The 14105-nt window shown below is 63.3% G+C and overlaps 3 protein-coding genes across 3 annotated transcripts; 2 read left to right on the forward strand and 1 right to left on the reverse strand.

The window, feature by feature from the left end:
• Positions 1-4008, forward strand: LOC103166610 (proline-rich protein HaeIII subfamily 1). The gene is made up of 5 exons (XM_029049859.2): positions 1-76; positions 1146-1408; positions 1571-1625; positions 2104-2255; positions 2442-4008. The coding sequence occupies exons 2-5, from the start codon at positions 1400-1402 to the stop codon at positions 2553-2555; spliced, it is 330 nt and encodes a 109-aa protein (XP_028905692.2). The 5' UTR covers positions 1-76; positions 1146-1399; the 3' UTR covers positions 2556-4008.
• PRR36 (proline rich 36) lies at positions 3209-7563 on the forward strand (the record flags this gene model as incomplete). Its single annotated transcript, XM_039910138.1, has 3 exons — positions 3209-3219; positions 4219-6356; positions 6681-7563. Coding segments are annotated over 3 exons (2601 nt in total), but the record flags the coding sequence as incomplete, so codon positions are not given.
• On the reverse strand, positions 7463-12131 carry LOC100084866 (zinc finger protein Gfi-1b-like). Its single transcript, XM_029051132.2, has 5 exons — positions 11908-12131; positions 11596-11702; positions 11233-11398; positions 10874-10975; positions 7463-7494 (listed from the first exon to the last, which is right to left on the reverse strand). The coding sequence occupies exons 1-5, from the start codon at positions 12044-12046 to the stop codon at positions 7463-7465; spliced, it is 546 nt and encodes a 181-aa protein (XP_028906965.2). The 5' UTR covers positions 12047-12131.
• Between the last annotated feature and the right edge of the window lie 1974 nt (positions 12132-14105).

Raw genomic sequence — 14105 nt, forward strand, 5'->3', positions numbered from 1 at the left:
CGCCGCCGCAGCGCGCCCGGGCCCCGCGGCCCCGCCCCGGAGGAACCCAGGTGTCCGAGCGGCCCGGAGGCTCCAGGTAGCGGGGAACAGGGAGCGGAGGAGGAGGGCGGGGGTGGAGGGAGCAGACAGGTGGAGGAGCCGGGGAAGGGGGCGGGGACCCGGGAGAGGAGGCGGCGGAGGGGAAGGGGTGTGTGTGTGTGTGTGTGTGTGTGTGTGGAAGGGGGGGCGCGGCGCGTCTCTTTGTCTTCATTAACTCCTTCTCCATTGGCCCGCTTTTTTCCCCCCCGGCCCGGCAGGTGTCTGCCGCTGCGGGGGAGGGGTGTCTGGGGAGCGCCCCCCATCCTGGAGGCGGCTCGTCCGTCCCCTCCTCTGAATCGGCTCCAAAATGGGGGTGGGGGCTAGGGATGGGATTTAAGAGTCCGGCGCCCCGCCCGTCGCTCTCCACCTGCCGGTGCTGGGCACGGGACCTCCTTTCTATCCCGCTCTCCGAAGTGGGAACCCAGTCGCCCACAGATCCAGCTTCTCTCCGTCTTGAGTCCCCGGGGCGGGAGAGGAGGCCGATTGTGCGCCCCCTCCCCCTCCCCCCGCCCCGCGGCTCCCTCCGTTTCCCGCTCCCCGTCTCCTCCGGCAGCTGGACGCTGAGGATCTGTCCTCGGTCCCGGGAAGCCGGTCTGGAAGGGTGAGATATCCAGGGAGCTGAGGACAGAGCCGGCGCTGGAGGCCAGAACGGGGAAGGAGCAGCTGTCAGGGGGTGGTGGTGGGGGCGGGGCAGTTTTGGGGAGCTGCCCGCTTTCTCAGCTGCTGGTTTCCTCTCCTCGGCCAGCTGCCGCCTCAGGCCTCAGGGCCCAGGGCAACGGAGGATGGCTGGCATGTGGAAGAAAGGGGACCAGCCTGGGGAACGGCTGGATACCTGGCTCCCCGAGATGAGAAGAGAGTCGGGCGGGGGGCCGAAGCTGGGGCGGGGGTAGAGGTGGGGGGGGGGGGCAAAGTTAGGGGATAGGAAGCCTGGGTTCTCCGAGGGGAGCAGGGGGTGGGGCAGTGGCTCCCGAGGACCGAGATGCCCTTTCTTCCTGGGCTTGGCTCTCAGGCTCTCCCCTCCCCTGAACCCGGCCGTCCGGACTCACTGTCTCTGTTTCCTTTTCCAGGATGGAGAATGGAGCTAAGCCCAAGGCAGGGGGGCCTCGGCCTCTGGCCACTCGCCCCCTCGGCCCCTCGGCCCCCAAGCCCCCTGGGGGCCCCAAGAAAATGGGAACGGGTCCCCCTCGAACTCCCGGAGCCGGTCAGCCCCGGGTTGGGGTGAAGAGACCCCCTGGAGAGCGAGTGGGAGCCACGGTTCAGAGCCTGGAACCTGGGAACCAGGGTGGGATGGGCCAGGCAAAGCGGCCGGTGACAGGAAGCGATGCTCCAGGTATCAACCCCGGTGCTCCCCTGGCTAGCTCTGCCCTTCGTTCTTCTCCTCCCCCTCCCCTCCCCGCCCCCCAGCTTCTCCCTCTGCAACGAGTGGTACCTGGGACCCGCGGTGGATTCTGAGGGTGGGATGGGACGCGAGCCGTCTGTCTTCTCCCTTTAGCCTCCAAGCCTGTGGTGGGGAAGACAGAGCGAGCCGCAGCTCCCCGGGCTACCAGGTACGGTGTCGTCCCCTCCCCCACCCACCCTCTCCTGCCCCTCAGCTGGGACCCCAACTCCTGGTCATCTGTGGCTCCGATTTCCCCGAGCTCCCACCCTGCGGGGGAGAGGGGAGGGCTCTCCATCCCCAGAGGAGCCCTTTGGGTGGGGTCTGGTCCCGCTGGCCCCCTTCTGTAGGGCCTTAAATTATGGATGGGAGGGAGGGGCAAGAATAAATTCATTTCCCTTCATTTCCTTCGAGTTAGGTCTCTTCGACTCCAACCAAGAAATCCGTATGCAAAAGCTACAAGTCTCTGTAAACACCATTCCCCAGAGGACTCAGGGAATTGCTGGAACCCTACCCGGGGAGCTGAGATTTCCCTTTCAGCCTTCTCAGGGCCTCTCTGGGAGGGTGTGCTGGGGGACCTGGCCCCCGAGGAGGAAGGGGTGTGTGTGTGTGGGGGGGTCTTAAAACCGGCCTTTCTTTTTACAACCCAGACCGGGGGCTCCAGCTCCCAAAGCCTTCCCGCAAACCCGATCCCCCATCGTGGAGCCCGCTACCAAGACCAAGACTCCCACCCACCCTGGGGGGGCATCAGGAGCAGCCGCAGCTGCCCAGGGAAGAACTGCCCCGGTCCTGGGCCGTAAAGGTACGGGGCCAGAGAGGGGAGGGGTGGGTTGAGTCTTGGGCTCAGATTAGTTTTGGGGTTTGGGTGGGCCCTTCCAAAATGGAAGCCAGCGAGGCGGAGGGGTAATTCAGGGCCAAGGGAAAGGGGTCGGGCTCGGGCTAGGTCCTACTGAACCTCCACAGTATCGGTCTCTTGTCTCTGTTCCAGATCCCGCCCGACAGGCCTCTCGGGCCCAGGCTACCCCTGGCACCCGTGTGGTCCCCAGCCCCCAGCTGGCCCGAACCTCAGCCCCTGAACCCAGGGTCCCCCGCCTGCCACTAGCCACCAGGGCCCGGCCCACTCTCCCCACTGCCACACCCCAGCAGCCTGCCCGGCCACCTCCCAAGGCAGTGCCTGCGAGGAGAGTGGTCCAAGCCCTTGGAGATCCCACCCCTCCGGCCAGGAAGAAATTAAGCGGAGGCACCTTGGGAAGAGGAGGGCCTTCCGGCATTTGCTCCCGCCCCTCGGCTCCAGCCCCACGGCGAGGCGCTTCTCCTGCTTCACGACTGGCTGGGCCTCCAGCCGTTCCTGCTACCACTTCTCTGGCCCTCACTCCTCCTGCCACACCCCTTCTACAGTCTCCGGCCCCTCCAGCTCCCCTGACAGTACTTCCCCTACAGGCCCCGCTCACCCCCTCCCCTTCAGCCATGCCCTCTCTTCCAGCTCAGACTCCTCCTGCTGCAGCCCCTCTAGGGAATCCATCTTTCCCCTCCCTTCCAGCCCCACTCTCTCTAAAGGGCCAGACTCCTCCAGCCGCATCCCATTTACAGGCCCAGACCCCTGCTGCCTCCTCCACCCTTCAGACTCCAGCCGCTTCCTTCCCTCCGGTCCCACCCCCTCTACGGGACCAGACTCTTTCTGCCTCATCCCCTCCACAATCCCTGACTCCTCCTGGCTCTCCTCTTCTTCAGGTTCCACCCACTGCCTCCCCTCTGGCCCCATCCCCTCCCCCTCCACAGGACCAGACTCCTCCTGACTCTCTTCTTCAAGCTCCACCCACTTCCTCCCTTCTGGCCCTGTCCCCTCTACAGGACCAGACTCCTCCTGCCTCTCCTCTTCTTCAGACTCCACCCACTTCCTCCCCTTTGGCCCCACCCCCTCTACAAGACGAGACTCCTCCTGCCTCCCCTACTCTTCAGGCTCCACCCTTTTCTTCCCCTTTAGTCCCACCCCCTCTACAGGATCAGACCCTTCCGGTCTCTCCCACTCTTCAGGCATCCCCCTATTCTTTGCCCCTGATCCCGCCTGCTCTACAGGACCAGACTCCTCCTGCCTCTCCGCTTTTTCAGCCTTCAGCCACTTCCTTCCCACTGGCCCCGCCCCCTCCACGGGACGAGACCCCTCCTACCTCCCCCACTCTTCAGGCTCCTCCCACTTCCTCACCTCTGGTCCCGCCTCTTCCTCAGGACCAGACTCCTCCTGCCTCGCCCCTTCCTCGGGACCAGACTCCTCCCGCCTCTCCCTATCTTCAGGCTCCCCGCACTTCCTCCCCTCTGGTCCCGCCCCTTCCTCAGGACCAGACTCCTCCTGCCTCGCCCCTTCCTCAGGACCAGACTCCTCCTGCCTCGCCCCTTCTTCAGGACCAGACTCCTCCTGCCTCTCCCCTTCTTCAGGCTCCCCGCACTTCCTCCCCTCTAGTCCCACCCTTTCTTCAGGACCAGACCCCTCCTGCCTCACCCCTTCCTCAGGACCGGACTCCTCCTGCCTCTCCCCTTCTTCAGACTCCCCCCACTTCCTCCCCTCTGGTCCCACCCCTTCCTCAGGACGGGACTCCTCCTGCCTCTCCCCTTCTTCAGGTTCCCCCCACTTCCTCCCCTCTGACCCCGCCCCTTCCTCAGGACGGGACTCCTCCTGCCTCTCCCCTTCTTCAGGCTCCCCCCACTTCCTCCCCTCTGACCCCGCCCCTTCCTCAGGACCGGACTCCTCCTGCCTCTCCCCTTCTTCAGGCTCCCCCCACTTCCTCCCCTCTGGCCACATCCCTTCCTCAGGACCAGACTCCTCCTGCCTCTCCCCATCTTCAGACTCCCCCCACTTCCTCCCCTCTGGTCCCGCCCCTTCCTCAGCACCGGACTCCACCGGCCTCTTCCCTTCTTCAGGCTCCACCCATTTCCTCACCTGTGGCCCCACCCCTCCCTCAGGATCAGACCCCTCCTGCCTCCCCGCCTTTGCGTACTCCCCTTATTTCCTCCCCTCTGGCCCCGCCCCCAGCACAGGATCAGACTCTTTCTGCCTCTCCCACACTGAGGACTCCACCCACTTCCTCTCCTCCGGCTCCACCCTCTCTACGGGACCAACCTCCTCCTGCCTCTCCCCTTATGCAGGCTCCCCCAAGTTCCTTCTCTCTGGCCCCGCCCCTTGCACAGGACCTGACCCCTCCTGCCTCTCCCCCTCTTCAGGTTCACTCCACTTCCTCCCCCCTGGCCTTGCCCCCTCCACAGGACCAGACTCCTCCTGCCTCTCCCCTTCTTCAGCCTTTGCCCACTTCCTTCCCTCTGGCCCCACCCTCTCCAGAAGACCAGACTCCTCCTATCTCTTCCACTCTGCAGGCTCCCCGTACTCCCTCCCCTCTGGCCTCGCCCCCTCCAAAGGACCAGACCCCTCCTGCCTCACCCCTTCTACAAGCTCACACCTCTTCTGCCTCCCTCACCCTTCAGGCTCCACCCACCTCTTTCCCTCTGTCTCCATCCCCTCTAGAGGACCAGACCTCTGCCCAATCCTCTCTTCATGATTTACCCTCCCCATGCCCTACAGGCTCAGCCCCTCCACAAACCCAGACCCCTCCTACTTCTCCCACTCTTCAGGCTCCCCCTACTTCTTTCCCTCCGACCCCACCCCTGCTCCAGGACCAGACCTCTCCTGCTCCACCCCTTTTCCAGTCCCCATCCTCCTCCTCCCCTACAGTCTCACCTGTCAAGGCTTCACCTTCTCATCCTCCCTCTCCTCTGGCCCTGCCCTCTCTGAAGACTCCATCCCTTCTACCAACACTCACCGCAGTCTCCCACCCTGTTTCAGTCCCAGATCAGGCCCCTCCTCTTGTCTCGCCTGCAAATCTCCCTCCATTTCGGGACCCACCTCTACTCTCTCCACAGCCTCCATCCCCAGATACTCCTGTGATGCCAGCCCCTCTTCCTAACACACCCCTGAAGTCTCAGGCCCTTCCCCTGCCACATGCTACCCCTGAAGCTTTCCCCTGGGTCTTGCACGCGCCACAGCCCCCATCCTCTGCTCCGACTCCATCTTCGGGCCTCCCCTCTCTGCAAGCCCCACCCTCTCCACTGGCAGCACCCTCTCTTTACGGGGCCTTAGCCTCTGCCCCTGCCTCACCCTCTCTGTTGTCCTCTCCATCTGTTCTAGCGTCCTTCTCAGGTCCCGCTCTACCCTCTCCACAAAGTTCCCCTTCTCTGCGAGCTCCGCCCTCTCCTCAGCCTCTGCCCTCTCCTCAGCCTCTGCCCTCCACCCCGGCCCCACCCTTGACACTGGCCTCACCCTCTCTTCAGGTCCCACCCCCTCTTTGGGTCTCGGCCTCTCCACGGGCCTCTCCCTCAATTCTGAGCCCAGCCCCTGCTGCCACCCCATCTTCTGGGCAGACCCCACCCCCAGCTCTGGTCCTCCCCTCTCCGCAGACCTTGCCCTCCGCTCTGCCCGCGGCCAGGCTGCGGGCCCCCCTGGCTCCCCAGGCCCTGCCTGGCCCCGCTCCCTGCGAGGCCCAGGCTCTCACACCCCTCCCCAAGACCCCGCAGTCTCTGGCACTAGCCCCCTCTCCAGGGCCAGGCCCGTCCCGAAGCCCATCCCGAAGCCTGTCCAGCACGCTGAGCGGCCCCGAGCTGGCTGGCCAGAGCAGCAGTGCCACCAGCACCCCCGAGGAGCTCCGTGCCTACGACAGCGACTTGGATCCTGGGGAGGGGGAGGCGAGGGAGGGAGGCTCTGGGGCCGACCCCAAGCCGCCCAGTCTCCCCTCCCCCCTCCCTGACCCTGAACTTGCTGCCTGCCACCCGGCCGGGTGGAGCTGGCTGGGCAGCGCTGGCAGCGGGGGCTGCGATCCGGGCAGTCTGGCTTCTCCCCGAGCTCAGCGTGGAATCCCAGGTACCGGGGAAGAGGAGCGTCGTCGAGGGAGCCGGGGGCGTGGGGTGGGGGGTGTGGCCCAGTGCCCCAGGGCCCGTTGGGGGTTGGATGGCTTGTGGCCAGTTGAGGGCTGCAGTAAGAGACCTCTGAGAGGGGTGAAGGGCTGAGGGCTAGGGGTGGGAAGGCCTGGTCCGGCAGGGGAAGAGGGGCGGGAGCAGGGGTTCTGGCAGCAGTGTGGGGGGCAAGCAGGGGATTGCCCCTTCCGCGAAGGGAACGGAGACTAAGGGGCAGGATGCTTGGGGCATTTTCGGAGCCTCAGGCCCCGATCCCTCTCCTTTCTCTCAGGGGAGCCACTGGGCCCATCTCTGGCCTGGGCCCCCGGGCCCGGGCCCCCTGACGTCCTGTCGACCATCTACGAGCCACCAACCGAGCCCTCTGGGGAGGAGGAGGAAGAGGAGGAGGAGGAGGAGGAGAAGAAGACGGAGGACCAAGAGGGAGCACAGAATTCCCCCCCGGCTCCACAGCCCCCTAAGCCGACTCGGGCCGGGGAGCTGCAGCTGGGAGCCCTGCAGGCCAGCGTGGTCCAGCAGCTGCTGAGCCGGACGCTGCTGCTGGCGGCCGAGAGCCCGGGGGCCCGCCCCACCCTCAGTGACGTGGACCTGGGCCGCTGGGCCGAGCTGCTCTCGCCCCTGGACGAGTCCCGCGCCAGCATCACCTCCGTCACCAGCTTCTCCCCCGACGATGTCTCCTCCCCACAGGGTGACTGGACTGTGGTGGAGGTGGAGACATTCCACTGATCCCTCCCCCACCACAACCCCTGCCCCTCTTGGGGGACCCCCCCCCCCCCCCCCGGCACCAGGTGGTCCCTTGCTTTCACCCTCTGAGTCCCCAGCCCCTGACTCCTGTCTACTCTCTTTCCCTCCTGCTGCATTGAGCCAGGGGGCTGAGGGAGGTCATCGGGGCTCCCGGAGCTGCTGCTCTCTGCTTCTCTCCAGGGTCTGTGCCCCCTCCCCACCCCATCCTCTCAGGCACCTCCCAGCCCTGCTTCCTTCCACCAGAAGGAAAACCTTACCCCCTCCCTTCCTCCAAACCCAGAAGGCCCTTGGAGGAGAAGCTGTTGCCTGTGGCTATGCTGGGCTAACACCCATGTGTAAGTTTTCTAGAAAAAAAAGAAAAAAAAGAGAAAAACCCTTTAGTTTGTAATAAAGATGGAAACGTGGACCCGGAACTGCTGCGTGTGGGGGCCAGAGGAATGGAGGAGAGTCGGCGGTGGGGGGACTCTTGGGGGTAGGGAAGGGTGGGGGCAGGCAGGAGGAAGAGGAGGCCAACCTTTTACAGGGGAGGAGGCAGCTTGAGGAGAGGGAACCCAAGGTTAGAGGGACCACAACACCTGCTTTCAGGAGACGCCCGTTGTTTGGGGGACATGACAATTTCCCATTTTGGGGGACTCAAGGAGTTGCCACTTCTTCAGCTGCCCCAGACCCAGTCACCAGGCAGGGTTGTAAGGGAAGGGGAAGGCTGGGGGGCTGGGTGAGGGTGGAGGTTGTGGGGGCCACGGCGTCTCTGCCCCAAAGCCATCAGTACGGCCCAGTGCTGGCCTACCCAAAAGAGAAAAGCAAATGGAGTCGGGGAGGAGGGAAGAGGACAAGGGGAAGAGGTGAGGTGGGATGGAGGCAGGCGGGTGAGTGGATGGATGGCAGAGGGAGGCTGGAAAGGTGATCTCTGGAGTTCTAAAATTGAGGCTGAGGCTGGAGAGAGCCAAACTGGGCCCCTGCAGCCCCAGGCCCGGGGGAGAGGGGGTCCTGGTCCAGAGACGCAGACCAAAGGAAAACACTAGACTCACGTTGGCCCCGGCCAGGCCCCGCTCCCTGGTGTGGACCCCTCGGCGGGGAGGAGCACCATCTAAAATGTTGGTCCCCCAGTCCTGTCACTAGGAAGACCACCAAAAGACTTTCGATTTAGCTGGTGGGGAGGCAGCGGCAGCAGAAGGCGGCAGTCCCAGAGTTTGTTCCTGCCTGTGGGCTCTGGGCCGGGGATTCTGGGGCAGATGACGGCAGCAGGATCGAGCATATCTGTCTGGGTAAGTGTTGGCGGGTCTGGTCGCCGAGACACAACGCATCAAGGAGGCCAGCGTGACCTTCGGAAGACTGACCGTTTAGTGACAATAAGGCAACGGGTTTCATCTATGAAGTGGAAAGTCCCCCAACCTCCTTTATCGCTGGGACACTGGTCCAAACGTGGAGGAAACCGGTCGAGAAGCCAGCCGTGCCATCGGCATCACCTCTGAGTCCCATAAGGTGGCAGTCAGGACACCAGCAAGGAGGCGAGGTTCATCGCTCTTTTGATTCACTGGGTAGGACAGATGAGGAGAATGGTCCTTCCTCTTCACACAAACGGCCACCACGCTGGCCCGAGCTCTTGTCACATCCTGATTCGACTGCGGCGTAAGCCTCCTCGCTGACCTCCCCGCCTCCCGTCTCTCCCCTCTCCGGTCTCTACTTCACTCTGATGCAGGGCGTTCATCTACAGAACCGTTCGGTCCGTGTTTCACCGCTCCTCAAGAACCTCCAGTGGTCGCCCATCCACCTCCGTATCAGAGAGAAACTCCTCACCTTGAGCTTTAAAGCATTCAATCCCCTCGCCCCCTCCTACCCCGCCTCGCCGCTCTCCTACTCCAACCCAGCCCGCGCACTCGGCTCCTCTAATGCCAACCTGCTAACTGTACTTCGACCTCGTCTCTCTTGCTGCCATCCCCTTGCTCACGCCCTCCCTCCTTCCTACTCTGACTGTGAACCCCATGGGGGACGGGGACGGTGTTCAACCTGACGATCTCGTATCTACCAGTGCTCAGTACAGCGCGTGACGCATAGTAAGCACTTAACAAGCACCGCTATCGTCATTCCTGGAACTCCCTCTCTCTTCACGGCCAGCAGACCACTGCTCTCCCCACCTTCAAAGTCCTTCTGAAATCACAATTCTTCCAGGAGGCCTTCCCTGAGTAACCTCTCATCTCCCCACCTTATTTTCCCCCATCCAGTTTTAGCGCAGCGTCCTCACCTAAGCATCTGGGGACTCACGCTCTTTCCCCCCCAACCCCCACCTGCCCTCTTTGCTCCCTCCTCCCTCTAGTTTCTTTCTCTCTGTCTCCTCTGCCTCTTTTGGGAAGCTGCTTGAGGGCAGAGATCGGGTCTGCTATACCGTACTCTGCACAGGGTAAACGCTCAGTGAATACTACTGATTGATCGATGAGGACCAAGCAGCCGCTGTGCGGTGAGCTGAGAAGAGGCGCAAGCAAGAGCGAGGGCTCAACAGGCGTGTTAAAGTCACGGACGAGCCCAGTGTCCAGCAGACTTCTGGGAGAATCCTGCACAGCCGGTTGGCCCGTCTGTGGCAGTCAGGGGCAGGAGAGGAGGAGAGGGCTAGCTCTCCCTCAGTCGTGGCTTCAGGGAGAGCTGGAGACCAAAAGGCGGTTTGGAGAAGAGCAACAGGCGCTGCAAAGGACAAACTCAGCAAAACGGGAAGCAGCGTGACCTAGCGGAGAGAGCACGGGCCTGGAAGTCAGAGGACCGGGGTTCTAATCCCGGCCCCGTCACTTGTCTGCCGCGTGACCTTGGGCAAGTCACTTCTCCGTGCCTCAGTGACCCCATCTGTAAAATGGGGATTAAGACTGTGAGCCCCGTGTGGGCCGGGGGCCGTGCCCAACCCCATTACCTTGCATCTACCCCTAGTGCTTAGTCCAGTGCCTGGCACGTAGTAAGCGCTCAACAGCTACCACGGAGAGATCAGTCTTTTCCGTCCCCTACTTCCGAACGCAGTCACCTGGAGGGAAGTGTCAACCCCAACAGCGAAGGGTAGTCCTCTCTTCCGCTCCATCTGCAAAAACACAGGTGTGCCAGGGGGCATCCGTCTCCCTTTCCGGTCAGTCGTTCATTCGATCGGTCGATCCACCAGTGGTATCGATTGAGCGCTTACTGCGCGCAGAGCACTGTACCGGGTGCTCGGGAGGTTACGAGAGACTTGGTAGGCGCGACCCCTGCCCTCGAGAAACTTAGGCTGCGGTGAGGGAGAGGGACGGCAAAATAGACAGCAGCTAAGGGAAGCAGCCCCCTAAGTCCCGTGGGGCTGGGGTGGCTAGGTGAATAGCAAAGCGCAGAAGGCGACGCAGGCGGGAGAAGGGCGGTGAGGCAGGGAAGGCTTCCTGGAGGAGGTGTGACTTCAGGAGGGCTTTGGAGATGGGGAGGGCGCGGCTCTGTTGGATGTGCAGGAGGAGGGAGCTCCAGGCGGGAACACCCGCTGGCTCCCCCCACCCCAACACAAACCTCACCCTGGGCTCCGGGAAGAAGGGGCGCTGCGATTTTCGAGCGGGGAAGCCAGTAGTTGGCGGGGGTGAGACATCTGCTCTCAAATCCCGGCCCACCCCGGAGGCCCGGCGCAGACCCGGGGGAGACTCTCCATTCCGGGGGCGAAGGGGCCTCAGATGCGGGAAGGGTGGGGGGGCAGGGGCGCGGCGGGGGGCGGGCGGGGCTGGTGGAGGCGGCGGGGGAGGGGTCGGGCCAGCCCATGCTGGCGACTGTGAGTGAGCAGATTGGAGCTCTGGCTGAAGGATTTCCCGCAGACCCCGCAGCGGTGAGGTTTTTCTCCTGCAGGGGCGAGAGGAGGTGAGCTCAGGGGCTTCTCCTTTCTTCTTCTTCCTCCTCTTCCTCCCCGCCTTTCCACTCCTCCTCCCCGCCCTTCCTACTCAGAGGGCGGCGGCGAACACGTGGGTAGAGACCAGGCCGGGAGAGCGGCCGCAGGGAGGCACCGTGGGCCCCCCAGCCCCACCCCGCCCCCGGACCCGGGGCCCCCCGACTCCGGTCCCCATCTCCCTTGGGTGGCCCAGCCCAACCCCGTCCGTTACCCGTGTGGATGAACGTGTGCTTCTTCATGTCAGATTTCTGGTGGAAGCGCTTGGCACAGAAGGGGCAAGGGTGGGGGCGGGTGCCCGAGTGGATGAGCAGGTGGGTGGCGAGGGTGGAGGAACGGCGGAAACTCTTCCCGCAGACCCTGCACGGGAACAGCTTCTCCTGAGGGGGTTAGGGGAGAGGGTGGAACGGGAGACGGGGCCGCGGGGGAGGAGCGACGGCTGGGCAGAGCAGGGGCCGGGCAGGAGGTGGGAGTCAGGACCCTTTGCCCCTCCGAAGACCACCCCCGTCCCAGCCGTGGAGAGTTCTACCGGAAGAGAGAACTGAGGAAGGATCCTCCCTCCCTGCTCCCTCCTTACCTTGGGAGCCTGGTTGGGCCTTTCTGGGAACTCCGGCGGAGGGGGAGGCCCTCCTCGGGCACAGGCGGGGGGCTCCAGACCACGGGGGGTGTCCCGGGGGATGCAGGCTGGCAGAAGGGGAGGGGATGCTGCCCAGTCGGCCCCGGCCGACTGGGGGCCCAGCCCCCGGGGGAGTTCCGCCTCGGTTCGGAGGCAGAGGGCCTGACGGGATGATCCCGGCCTTCAAGGCCCACCCAAGCAGTCGCCTGCCACTCGGCCTCCGGTTTACCGCCCCCCGCCCCGGCCCCCTCCAAGATCCAGGGAGGGTCTTACGTGGAACAGGTGAGGGCCAGGCCAGCTGGAGATCGGGGGGCGCAGGGGTGGGGAAGGCTGGGGCCGAAGGGCCCGAGGGCCCTGGGGAAGGGGATCGCTCTCCCCCATCCCAGGTCTGGCGCCGAATGGGTCGGGGCATCTCTCCCGGGAGGAATGCTGAAGAGGAAGAGCAGACACTCCCTGAGGAGAAAACTCAGCACCAGAGAGCTCAATCCTAGGAGGCCCCACTCCAGAGGGGCAGCGCGTAGGGGCTGTGGCCAAGGCCCGAGAATGGGCCTTTTGAAGACCTAGTGGTGTCCTGGGGGCAAGGGCAGGGTGGGTGGGTGGGGAACCGGTACGCCATCCTCTCCTTCAGCGGGAGGCTGGCGGCGGGCGCGGGACGGGGCCGTCTGGTCTTCCCCGGGGAACACCAGAATCCTCGGCATCACTTACCCCCGGAGTCTGCCGGCGCCCTCGGCTCCCGCCTCCCCGGGGGCCTCCTGCTTCTCACCAAGAAGGAGCGGGGCATGGCGGAGGCTGTGAAGGGTGGGGTTGGGGGTGGTTGGGGCGGGAGGATGCCCCTGTCCCTTTCCCCTGCACCCCCATCCCCTGACTCTCTCGTAACCCAGGGGCGGTTGGGTTGTATCCCGAAGGTATGTACTATTAGAGAGCCTGGGAACCGGTCGGGGAGGGGAAAGAGGAAGCGCCCAAAGGTCCGTGGGCGCAGGGTTGGGGGAACTGGGCACCGGGGCATTTGGGGGCTCATCATCCCAAACGTTTGGGTGCCTTGGGCAGATGAGGGATGGACGTGGGCTAGGTGTTCTGAGGGGAGTGGGAGGCTGGTGCTAAGAGCTGGGGGCGTGTGGCCTTCTCCCCGCCACAGTCAGGGTTGGGGGAAACTGGGCACCCGGGCACTTGGGGGCTCATCATCCCAAACGTTTGGGTGCCTTGGGCAGATGAGGGAGGGATGTGGGCTAGGTGTTCTGAGGGGAGTGGGAGTCTGGTGCTGAGATCTGGGGGCGTGTGGTCCCCTCCCCGCCACAGATCATCTCCCGCTGCCTGGGAGCTCTTTCCGTGCCCCAAGGCCTCCGTGTCCCATGCTGCCATCCCAGTCGTCCAACCTCCAGAAGCCCCCGGGCCCTGCAAACACTCACCTTGGATCCTGCTGCATAGAAGTCTGTTCCACCCTTGGGGCTGAGATTCTCAGCACCCCAGGCCACACCCCCCCCGGCCCCCCAGGACCAATCAGGACCCTCTTTGCCTCCCCTCCACCCCCCCCCAGGTTGAGTTCCCGTTACAAACCACAAAGATTTCCTCCCCAGATGGGCCCCAGCAAGACCCAGGGACCCAGGTGTCCCTCTCTCCAGGCCCCAAAAAAGAGGCCAAGCCTCTCCATTTCCTGAGATTTGGGCCCGCGGGGATCCCAGACCCCGCTCTCCGCCACACCCGATTTCTGTGTCCTGACTTGGGTGCGGGGCTGGGCCGAACAATCTCTGGCGGACCCTTCCACTGCCGTGCCTCGTTGCTCCAAGGATTCTGGGCACAGTTCTCCCCTCAGCCCAGGTTGGGACCTAAGAAACCTCCCACTTGCCCTGTGACCTCCTAAGGAAACAATGCAACTGCTGGCCCTAGCCTGGTAATCTACTATTCACATATGGATTTGTACCCTTTATTCACCCTACTCTCAGCCCCACAGCACTTATGCCCATATTTGTAATTTATTTTAACGTCTGTCTCCCCTTCTAGCCTGTAAGCTCTTTGTGGGCAGGGAGGGTGTCTACAAACTCCATTATACTGAATGGTCCCAAATGTTTAGTAAGCCAGAAGTGCTCAGTAAATACCACTGATTGATTGATACTCTCCACTATCTGTAACTTATTTTAATGTCTGCTGTCCTTGTAGACTGTAAACTCCTTTTGGGCAGGGATTGCACCTACCAACTCTATTATATTGTACCTTTCCAAGCACTTAGCACAGTATTCTGCATACAAGGGCTCAATAAATATCATCGATTGATTAATCTTTGAAACAAATCCCTTACCAGAAACTTTTCCCGATTGGTCCAAACCAACCCCCTCCCCTAACTATACTTTCACTGCTCTTTTAAGAGGCCTGTGAGACATAAGTTCCCAAAGAGAGTCGATGTCTGTTTCTTAATATGTATCTGTCGGTCCTGTTTCTCCCCTCAACCTCCGACCACCCCATTTCCTTCCTAGAGT

This window comes from Ornithorhynchus anatinus, chromosome X1 (genome assembly GCF_004115215.2).
Source record: "Ornithorhynchus anatinus isolate Pmale09 chromosome X1, mOrnAna1.pri.v4, whole genome shotgun sequence".
Lineage (NCBI taxonomy): Eukaryota > Metazoa > Chordata > Mammalia > Monotremata > Ornithorhynchidae > Ornithorhynchus > Ornithorhynchus anatinus.